Source organism: Myotis myotis, unplaced genomic scaffold, assembly GCF_014108235.1.
Source record: "Myotis myotis isolate mMyoMyo1 unplaced genomic scaffold, mMyoMyo1.p scaffold_m19_p_19, whole genome shotgun sequence".
Taxonomy (NCBI): domain Eukaryota; kingdom Metazoa; phylum Chordata; class Mammalia; order Chiroptera; family Vespertilionidae; genus Myotis; species Myotis myotis.
In genome coordinates, this window is record NW_023416323.1 from 37,883,394 (window position 1) to 37,894,146 (window position 10,753).

Here is a 10,753-nt window from a genome sequence, read left to right on the forward strand (position 1 = left end):
GATTAAAGATGACATTACGTTTCAGATGTGTGAGAAGAGAAGTTGTTTGAAGGCAGTTGAGGTCTTGAGACTCTGGCACCTCGCAGTGTGACTGATGGAAGCCGGGCGTGGTGCCTCACACAGCGTCCAGTGGCCCAGGAGAGAAGTCCTAGACTCACGGCCAGATTTGCATCTGGATAGCTAAGGATTCTGGGTACGACCCACTCGGCTTTTGTCACTTCTGGGGGCATCAGGGATAGACGCCAAGGCCAGTGGCAGGAGCTAGACCAGGGTCCCCGCAGGACCCTATCCCATGGCCTCTCCCTGCCCTGGCTGCCTCCAGGCCAGGGAGCCTGTGGGCTTTGGAAGTCTATATTACGCCGCCTGTCTTCTTTAGGGTCATATTTTGTTGAGGTCTTGGTTCCCTCCCCCCACCCTCCCAAGTTTTGAGGCTTTTGTGTGGACGTTCTGTGTTGCTAGAGTCCTAGGTCCCCAGGTGGCCACTGGACCTGGACCTCATTTCCCGCTTGAGCTGGGCACCCAGTGTGCCAGCAGATGTGGTCCTCTCCCGGGTGATTCTCCCCGTTACGGGAGGGGAGCTGGGAGCCCTGCGGAAACGGCCCAGCAGGCAAAAGGAGCCACGGCTTTGCGCCGAGCTTGTTCCAGAATAACCTGCCCGCCCGCCCGGACGCCCTCTGTCTGGAAGCCTCATCTCATCGCCCAGAAGTGGTTCCTGACCGGAGTGGGCGTTAGAGCCCCTTGGGCTCGACCCCACGCTCCTCGCTCTAACTGCATCGGTCCCCCCGCATCCTCTCCTCAAACGATGTTCCTGACTCATTTTAAGGAAGATCAGGCAAAGAAAGCTCTGTTGGGAGAGAACCCTGCCAAACATGGCTCACTTTTGGCAAACTTCAGTGACGCCATATGCTGACGGTCACGGCCAAGCTGTGGCCGGGAGTGCAACCTTCCCATCAACAGAGCTGGTGGGCCTCCCTGTGCAGGGAAGTTGGGGTGAGGGGGGCTGGTGGGAAAAGCACAGGTGTGGCTTGGCTGACCAGCAGGCTGGTCCTGGCTGACGAGGGCCAGCTGGTTCTCTGTAACTGGAGGGAACTGGCTTGTTATCCGTGTCTGCAGCAGTATCGTCCCCTACCCGCCTCCACTAGCTTCACAAGCCCTGGAACTGCCCCGGCCTGGCCGTTCACATCTGTTGGGGTGCGGAGAGGGTCCCACTGGCCTGACCTCCGGGGCCCTCCTCTCTCTCTGGACCACACGGTGCAGTACTAGCCTGCCTGGCTAATAAGGGATCCATGGATGTGACGCAAGGAACTTAGATGGGCCGTGCTCCTTCCCTCCAGGTCTCCGTCTCAACCGATTTGTTAGTTACCACAGCAAACACCTGGTGGCCTGGGAGAGTGGAGGTGAGGCTGCCGCCCCGGGGGAAACAGCACTGGGCTCCGGTGCCAGGCGTGCTGATCTCAGTCGCCCCTTGTGTGGCCTGCAGGGGTCTTCCCAGCACCCGGGTGCAGTAACATAGGCTTTTAAAGATGGTCAGGCAGCCTGGCCGGCATGGCTCAGTGGTTGAGCATCGACCTAGGAACCAGGAGGGTCACGGTTCGATTCCTAGTCAGGGCACTTGCCAGGGTTTCGGGCTGGATCCCCAGTAGGGGGCGTGCAGGAGGCAGCCGATCAATGATTCTCATCATTGATGTTTCTCTCCCTCTCCCTTCCTCTCTGAAATCAATAACAAAATGTAAAAAAATAAAGATGTCTAGTTGGGGGCAGAGGGTCCAGGCAATTTGGCTCATTCTTGGGACCATCCATTCTCCCACTGTGGTGCAAGCACTGGAAATAGGAGAAACAGGAGCCTGTATTAGCAGATTTGGGATTGCCCACCCTCCCAGCTGTTTCCCCTTCCAATCCTCGATTGCATGTTACCCTCAGGAACAAACAAAGCCAGCTGCACGCGAGGAGGGGCCGGGAGCCTGGAGGAAGCGGGAGGAAGCGGGCATCTGTGGGCAGGATGGCCCACTCTGCCCTCCTTGCGCCCAGCTGGTTCCCCTCGATGGCGGCACCGAGGGCACACGGAAAAGGTCGCGGAGGTTCTCTCTCTGCCCCCTCCAGCCTTGCCCGCCAGCCCCCCAGGGTCCACGGCCCCCTCAGGCCGACCTTCCCTGTCCTGTGACAACAAAGCCTGCGCGTGGGAGCCGAGTACAGACAAACATTCTCTTTATTGAGCTACACATGAATTTCCATTAGTCAGAGAAGTAGACTGGCAGTGTGTAAGATATCACAGAAACCTCACCGATTGGGAATAGAAAGGCTTAGAAAGACCGTGGGCTTTTTTTTTCCCCAAGTTTTTTTTTCCTGTATTTTTAATTTTTTTGTGTTTAGTCGTTTTACCTCCTTTTTTACCTGAAATGGCTGTGACTGGTCTTCAGCAAATGTCTTAAAAGTGAAACCGTGAAGAGGTCTGGGGTTTGAATACGAGTCAGAGTAGAAATGACAGGACTGGTCATGGAAACTGGCTTTCGTGTAAACACTGCATTCCATCTTTGCTTGTTAAATGTTTGCGTGTTTTTCTTTTCCATCTTGTGGCATTTAAAAGAAATGTGGGGGATTCTTTTTGTTGTTCTTTTTATCTGCGGCACACACATCCCTCCCCACGTGAGAAAGAGTGGACACAGGTCACCGAGACAGAGGAGAAGGTGGAGGACACACACACACACGGGGAGCATCCATCTGAGACCGAGAAGCGAAAACGTCAAAGGAAAAAACCCGCAACCCCGACTCCCACAGACAAGGAAAGCTGACCGGGTATGTGGCACACAGGGCTCATCAGGACAAAGAGAAAAACTAAACTGAAGACAGTGATAAAGGGCGTCCGTAGAAGGGGGTTGGCGGGAAAACTGTTTTCGATGGGGCTCTTTATACATATGATCCGGATTCTTCTGGGCAGCTGCGGGCCAGCGAGCGCTGTGCTTTTTCTGTACAAACCTGGGGTGAGCGTGTAGCTGGAGTGGCTGGAGGGGGGGTGTGTGTGTGTATGTGTGGGGGGTGTGGGGGGTGGTGGGTGCAGAGCGCAGCCCAGTCTGAGCACATTCTGGAAACCTGGTGCGGACAGGTAGGCCTGGCACCTCTGCAGGGATGTGCCCCCACACCTGCCACCAGGTGAGATGGTGGGGAGGTGCAGATGTATGTTTCTTTATTGAGAGAGAGAGAGAGAGAGAGAGAGAGAGAGAAATATGGATGTAATGGTGAGTTTTCCATTTTCCTTTTAAGCTACAAAGCACATGAGAAATGTTCTTTTTTTTTTTTTCCTTTCAAATTCTAAATGTAGAGACTCAACTAAAACCGGGTTCTACAGCATTCTACAGAAATACACAGCCGTCAGTCACTCTGGGGTCATAGGTTAGACAGGGGCTGGATACAGAAAGGCTGTGTGTCTTACAAAGGCCAAAAGGTCATGCTACCAGGAGATCAAGGTCAACAGCAGAGAGTCCGTGAAGCAGTCTGTAGAGAGAGAGATAAGGGGGTCCAGTCCGACCAGTTTCTTTGCTTTTAAAAACCAACAAACCAACCAACCAACAGACCCTGGCACAATGCTCATGTGTTGGAGGCGGGCAAGATGGGGCAGCATGAGAGGAAGATGAGAAGAAACCCCAGGGAGGCCCAGCCCAGGCCCCTGGGGCCTCCCCCGTGGTCCGGCCTGCAATCCAGCCCCTCCCTGCGGGCCCTCCTGCCCCCTTCTCCCCCTCCCCCCCTTCTCCCTAGCGCCCTGCATGTCCTTCCCCTCAGCTGCTCTGACAAAGCCGACCAAGCCTCCCTTTTCCGACTCTGCCTGGTCAGCATGAAGAGAAACCAGGAGGCGGGGGACTGCTCAGAGCAATGCTTCCTCCAAGTCCTTGAACCACCACCACCACCACCACCCACAGAGAGGCGTCCTTAATTTTCCCATCGTTGTCGGGGGTGCAGGGCAGGGAGGTGGTTGGGCATTGGCCATTTTGTAAAGGATTTTGGGATTTGCAGAGAGCCGGGCAGAACTGAGAGCTCAGGGGGTAGAAGCAGAGACGGGGTCTGGACCGATGCCAGGCCATTTGGCCGCCCCCTGCTCGCAGACAATGGGTCTCAGAGGGTGAACCCACGGGGCTGGTCTCCTAAGTCAGGACTCCATCACGGCTCGTGTGTGTGTGTGTGTGTGTGTGTGTGTGTGTGTGTGAGCGTGCGCACAGGCACACACCTGCATGCTCATGGGCTGACTCAGGAAAACCTTGATCTATGGGGTGGTGGTCAGTTCTGTCTGAAACTCTTTCTAGAACAAACTAAAAAGAATTTTTTAATATATATCTGTATATATATATATATATAAGTTTTTGTTACGCCTTTTTTTAAAGTTTATTTACCAACTTGCATTTGCCAGTGGGGTGTGTGTGTGTGTGTGTGTGTGTGCAAGCTTTTCTGAGTGCTGGGATCATTACCAAGTAGGTTGCTATACAGGACAAGAGGTCAGTACAAGCCGCAGCCCCGGAGGTTGTTGGCAATGATGATGTCGGTGACGGCGTCGAATACCACCTGGATGTTATTCGTGTCTGTGGCACAAGTCATGTGACAATAAATTTCTTTGTTGGGGGAGCGGTTTTTGCTTTCAAATTGTGCTTGGATGTAGGCGGCTGCGTCTTCGTAGGTATTGGGGCCTGTAACAAGACAGAACGGGGGGAGGCCCCGGTGAGAGCTGGCGGGGACCGGGTGCGAACCCCCAGGCCAGAGGTGGGCGGGGCATTTCCCAGGAAGCAGGTGAGATGGCCAAGAAGAGAGGAGGCTACAGACAGACACTCCCTCTCCAAAGGCGTCCCTGCATTTTACAGCCAAACCCACATGCAGCTCTGCATTGGCCCGGCTTCTGGCTTTTCAAGGTGTCTCGCTGCTTCCACAGGGGATGGACCCAGGAGTCCTGGGCGGACAATGGCCACAGAAGGTCCCTTATGCTTTCTGGATGAGCACCCTGAGGCCCGCCCCGGTCTGCCCTTCACAGCACTCACCCCTGGTCTAAACCAGTCCTGCTTGCCTGGCCAACATGGCTCAGTGGTTGAACGTTGACCTATGAACCAGGAGGTCACGGTTTGATTCCTGGTCAGGGTGCATGCCTGGGTTGTGGGCTCAGTCCCCAGTAGGGGGTGTGCAGGAGGCAGCCGATCAATGATTCTCTCTCATCATTGATGTTTCTATCTCCCTCTCCCTTCCTCTCTGAAATCAATAAAAATATATTTTAAAAAAGAAATAAAAATAAGCCAGTCCTGCTGCTGTGATAAACCAAGGCAGTGGTCTCTGAGGGAGGCCTGGCAGGTGGCATCCAGGACTCCTGGCGTCGCAGGGGGTCCTGGGGGTCGAGCTGGACCTGCACATCTCCCTGCACTTGACAGGGCTGGGGCGCCCCTACGCAGTCCTAGTTCTTGGGTGAGTGGCCAGACGTAAGGGCGCTGGTATCCCTGGGTGGGAGGTTTAAGGTGCTAGCAGCGTGTGTAATACCGACTGGGCCCCACGGCCCCACCCCTGTTCCTTGCTGTCCCCTTGATCTTGGCTGGGGCCTGGTGGGGATATCTGTAGAGGATGCAAAGGGTTCTTTTTAATCAGCTGCACCCCCAAGCCCACATGGCTCTGCCCTGTGGACAACTTTCAATCACCATAAAATATAGACCAACACAGAATTTCCTAAGAGCCCATCAAAGGAAGAAGCCTCTGTCACTAGGATCTGGGAGCTTGGAACCAGTACCATCTGGTGCTGAGGGTTGGACCATACCTCCCCTGCCCCACCCCCCGGCGCCACCCTCCCGGGGTGGGTGTGAGCTGCATGGGGAGGCTGAGGCTTGGGCTACTCAGGCTTGGGCTATTCGAAGGCTTTTGCAGCCAGATAACCAAATGTGAGGGTTTGCGGGGGAGGGGGGGATCATCCCTGGAGTGGGGGTCAGGATGAAGACCAGCTCTGCACAGCCCATGGGGCAGAAACTCTCTCTCAACCCATAAGTAGTGAGTCTGTAGTGAAGCCATCAAGTGAGTGGCAACTCGAAGACGAGACAGAGTGCCAGAGTGGACCCCATCAAGAAGCTTCCTGTCCAGAGAGTGCCAAGACAGGGCACTGATGGAGGTGCAAGTGCCTGGGAGTGACTCCGGGGATGCCCAGCTCATGTCTTCTCAGCATCTGCTGCGTCCTCGCCCTTAACAGCCAGGCACAGAGCCCACCTTGGCCATCCAACTACTACCTGCCCCCTGCCTGTCCTCTGCCCCTTCAGCCTGCTCTGTGCCCCCAGTGGGCCTTGGCATCCCATGGGGCTACTTCATTGGTGACGATTTGCCCTCCGTTGTGGGTGATGTTTGCACCCAACAACAGTGACTTGGGGTTGGATCCCTCTGGGTGCTCTGCAGAACTCAGATGCTTCCAGATTCAGACCGACTTCCCTGGGGACAGCCAGTGCCTCCTACTGCACAGCAGTGAGACTGGCTGCCACGCGGGCCACGTCCTAGGCTCCATGGGCTGGGTCGCTGGGGACAAGGAAGAGCCTTGGGGTGGTGCCTGCCTGAGAGTCTGCCAGGTCCTCTGGCTCCTGAGACTCATCGGTCACCACCGCTTTCTCCAGACCTGAACTGGTCCTGCAGGGCCCTGGCTGAGGCTGGGAGGGAGGTCAGCAGTGGCCGCCTGCAGGCAGCGCCCTCCTCGGCCCGGGGACCTCTGGGCCTGCCCCGGGCCGCCCTGCAGAGGGCCCCTTCCACCTCCTCCGCGGCAGCTCCCCCGTCCTTGGTTCCCATCCTCTGAGTAACAGACGGCCAGTGGCATGCAGACCAGGCACCGGGCTCCGTGCTCTCCACTCACCCCTGTGGCCACCCCACGCCGTAGGCACTACTGTTTCTACTGTGGTGCCCGGATGAGAAACGGGGCCAGGGGACTCGCTTGCCCCAAGTGGCAGTGGTCTGGCTCCAGCGGCTGCTTTTGTGCCCCTGCCTGCTGGAGACATGCTCCTGACTGCCGTCCGACCCCAGCCTGCTGCCTCCCAGCCATCACCCCTGCTCCTAGCACCCTGGGGTGGGCGGGAGCCTTGCTGATTGACAAGCAGTGGAACACCGGTGACAGACGGGCTGTGCTCAGAACAACCGATGGGCCTTTCTCCACACCGAGGGTGAGCGCCACACGTCCCAGCGGTGGAGAAGGGTGGAGGGGCCAGCGTAGCCCTGGGAGCCGAGCCCATGCATGCCCCCCGCTCTCTCGGGGCTGCCTGTGAGGGGGTTCCTGGCTGAGCCAACCTGCGACACAGCCTCCTCTACTGCAGGGTGCAAAAGGGGCCCCTAGAAGCTTCCCGGTCCAGAGGGTCAAAGGCTGGGCTCTGCACTAGCCCCTGCCTGTGGCCCGGGGCCCGCCAGCCTACAGCAGCCGCCTCCCTCTGCCGGCAGCCCGATGCCTCACCCACTGTCTGCAAGAGCTCCGTGTGGGGTCTGATACATTCCCCTGGGAGCCAGATGGGAGGAAAAAGCCCAGAGGAGGTGGAAGAGAGGCCGGCAGGGAAGGAGGAGGCTACAGAGAGGAGGAGGAGGAGGGGTTTGGTTTGGGAAAAGATGGGAGGTGGAGGAAGAGGGGAAAGCAGGTCTGATGGTGGAGGGGGTGAAGGATCTGGCGGGACACAGGCAGGCCTCTGATGGTAGAGAAAGCAGGTGTGGCACTCACAGGCCACTCGGCTACACTTTCCAATTCAGGCCCAGGTGCTGTGAGGCCAGCAGCCGCCCGGGGGAGGTTAAGGGGAGGCCACTGGGGAGACCGGGGGAGGCAGGAGACTTCCTCTGGAGGTGACCAGGGTGGAAGGGGAAGCCTGCTGTCCTGCCCGCCTCCTGACCCTTGCACGTCACTCTCGAGTCACCTGGTCACAAAGCATATGGATCAGAAGGTCCACTTCCCCCCACCCCCTGGCCACCCACTGGCGTTTTCCTCTGCGCCCTGTCGGACTCCAGCCGTGGCGCCCTGCACACCAGCCCGTGCTGGCCCGGCAGCCTGTTCCCGGAGCCACAGGTTCACGCCTGTGCAGGGGACCCCGGTCCCTGGGAGGGTGGGGCTTCCTCCTGCACAAGGACCCGAGACACCCACCTGTGTACTCAGGAAAGCAGATGGTCAAAGGGGACTTCTTGATCTTCTCGCCAAAGAGATCTTTCTTGTTGAGGAAGAGGATGATGGAGGTATCGATGAAGAACTTGTTGTTACAGATGGAGTCGAAGAGCATGAGAGACTCGTGCATGCGGTTCTGCGGCCGCAGGCGGGAGGGGGAGAGCGGGACAGACAGCGAGGAGACACAGAGACAGGGAGAGAGAAGAAGAATTAGGTTTGAGAGAGAGGAGCTGGGCTACTCGGCAGCTCAGGAGGCGCTCCCGGGGCCGTGGCTTCTCGGGAGGCGGACAGACAGAACAGTGATCTGCACACTCAGGGGCACACATCAGCACCGGGCTGCCGATGTCCAGCGCCCAGACCCATCGACGCCCCTCATCTCGGGCCAGTGGCAGACAGTGACCCGACCATGGCTCCCGGGTGAGGCTGGGGACCCGGTGACCTGGGCTCTCCCCCTTCGAGGTCCCCAGCCACAGGAGGGTCTCCCTGGATGTGCGTGTGTGTGTGCATGCGTGTGCGCATGTGTGTGTGTGCGCGCGTGTGCGCATGTGCGTGTGCTGGGAGTGGTGGCTATTGGATGGGAGCCCAGAGTTGGGCTTCGGCCCTTCCTGTCCAGACCTGCCCTCTTGAGCCCAGTCTGTGGGTGGGGTGTCCTCTGCGAGGGGTGAGGGACTCTGTGTAGGTCCCTCCTGTGACCTGGGGGAAGTCATACCTGGGGGGAGGACCTGGGGGAGATGCGTCTGCCCTGGCTGTCTGCAGGGGAGCCCGGGACCGGCCACACCTCCTTGTACACAAGTCCGTTTAGCAAATGAATGTGCGTGTTGGGCCTCCAACTAAAGCAGAACCCTCGGGGGACAGCCTCTTTTCCCGGGGCTGGGATGAGGCCGAGGCAGAGGCCAACTTATTCTGTGGTGGGATGCCAGGGGCACACTCAGGGGTGAGGGTGGCGTGGGGGGAGGGGTCTCTTGGCAGTGTGGGGGGCGAGTCTCTCTGCGAACGAACCCCTTTCTGCAGGGGAAGGTGACTTCCTGCGATGGGCCTCCCTGGTCTCCCTCTGAAGTCAGAAGACGGAGCCAAATCAGGGCGAGAGCAGAGAGCAGTGTGGGTGCCACTGGGCTTTATTCTCCGAGATGGGGGGGCGGGGGGGGGCGGGGAGGAGGAGGCAACAGTAGGAGCTGAGGAAGCTGCCTATTCTGTTGCCGTGGCGACTTCCCCTATCTGAGCAGGAGGAGGGGAAGGTGGGGACACGTCCTCCACAGTCACTACGCCCCACCTGCCGGCCAGCTCTGCACCCAGCACTTCGCCCGCCTCGTGCCAGTTCATCTCATCAACCCTTAGAGGGCACGGGAGTGACACAGGTGGCCGGCTCCAGAGCTGGGCCATGTAACAGGCCTCTCCGGTCACTGGGAGTGGTCAGTGGCCTTCAGAGGAGGAAACAATGAGGGTCATGACGGCCCAGGACCGCCTATCACACCCGTGACCTCGTTCTGTGGCCGATGCTGGAGGGGGCGGGCAGCCTGTGTCCTCTGTTGCTTCTCGGGAGTCACTGGGCAAGGTCACCCCTCCCTCGGGGACCTGCCGTCACGGCCACTGTCCCTTTACTCTAAGCAGATCGGGCAAACCCATGTGATCTGACCACCCTCCTAGCCTCAGCCAGCCACCTTCATTCTTGGTCCCCCCACAACCCTGTTCAGGGAAGAGCGAGACTCATTGGCCCCGGGCCACCTCAGAGCCTGTCCGTCAAGGGGCAGGTGGAGGTCTCCCCGCAGGCCAAGGGCAGGGCCTGGGGCTGTGCACGCTCGGCTCACTGGGCTCCGAGGAGGGCAGAGCAGAGATGCTCCGACACCCACGGACGCTACAGGAAAAGCCCCCCCGCCGCCCCCCCCAGAGCCACCTGTCCACAGCCACTCAACCCAGCGCCCAGCGGCACCGCACACGTCCCAGCATCGCTTTGTCTACAGACACGGGGGGTCACAGTGGGGACATATGCCCGGGGCGCTCCCAGGACCAGAGGGACCACCGGGGTGAGGAGCTGAGAGTGGGGAGTGCATCCATTTGGCTGGGCTGAAGGTCTCTTCCTCGGGAGGCCCCCGAGCTTAGGCCAAGCTCTCGGCTAAGGATCCGACCGGCACAGCCGCGCCCGCCCCCCCCCCCCCCCCCCCCGGCCCCCAATACAGGCGGGATGTGTGCGAGGCCCTCTGCAGGCGGCGGGGGCTGTAGGAACGGCCACACAGGCTCCTGCTCTCCCAGAGCTCACAGTCTAGGTGGGGAGAGGCAGCGTGCACACATGTCAAACGTCTGCAGGGCCTGCAGCGAGTGGCATTGGGCCCGGAGGAGCCGGGAGGCAGAGGACACGGCGCACAGTCAGACCGGATTCTCCGGGAGGGAGGGCTCGGGAGTGTCCGGAAAGAAGAGCTGATCCTGGAGATTGGGGGGCGGGGGGGCGCAGCTGGAACGGCACTGAGAGGGATGCCATCCCTCCCCACGCAGACTGGAGCCCATCACCAAGGAGCCAAGAGCACAGCTTGTCCTCACTGGCTTCCGGGAGGAAACAGATGCCGGAATACAGGGCCAAGGGGAGGCGGTACCATTTGAGAAAAGAGAGAGAAGCCAGAGGTCACAGCCAGACGACAGCCA

General features: G+C 59.0%; 1 protein-coding gene across 1 annotated transcript in view; it reads right to left on the minus strand.

The window, feature by feature from the left end:
* Nucleotides 1-2,188: 2,188 nt before the first annotated feature.
* The window catches only part of GNAO1 (G protein subunit alpha o1), a 115,473-nt gene continuing 106,908 nt past the window's right edge, over nt 2,189-10,753 (minus strand). The window contains exons 7-9 of the mRNA XM_036346286.1: nt 8,102-8,255; nt 4,455-4,670; nt 2,189-3,489 (exon numbers count right to left, since the gene is read on the minus strand). Coding sequence (XP_036202179.1) covers nt 4,483-4,670; nt 8,102-8,255 — 342 coding nt within the window. The 3' untranslated portion in view covers nt 2,189-3,489; nt 4,455-4,482. The remainder of the gene's footprint in view (nt 3,490-4,454; nt 4,671-8,101; nt 8,256-10,753) is intronic.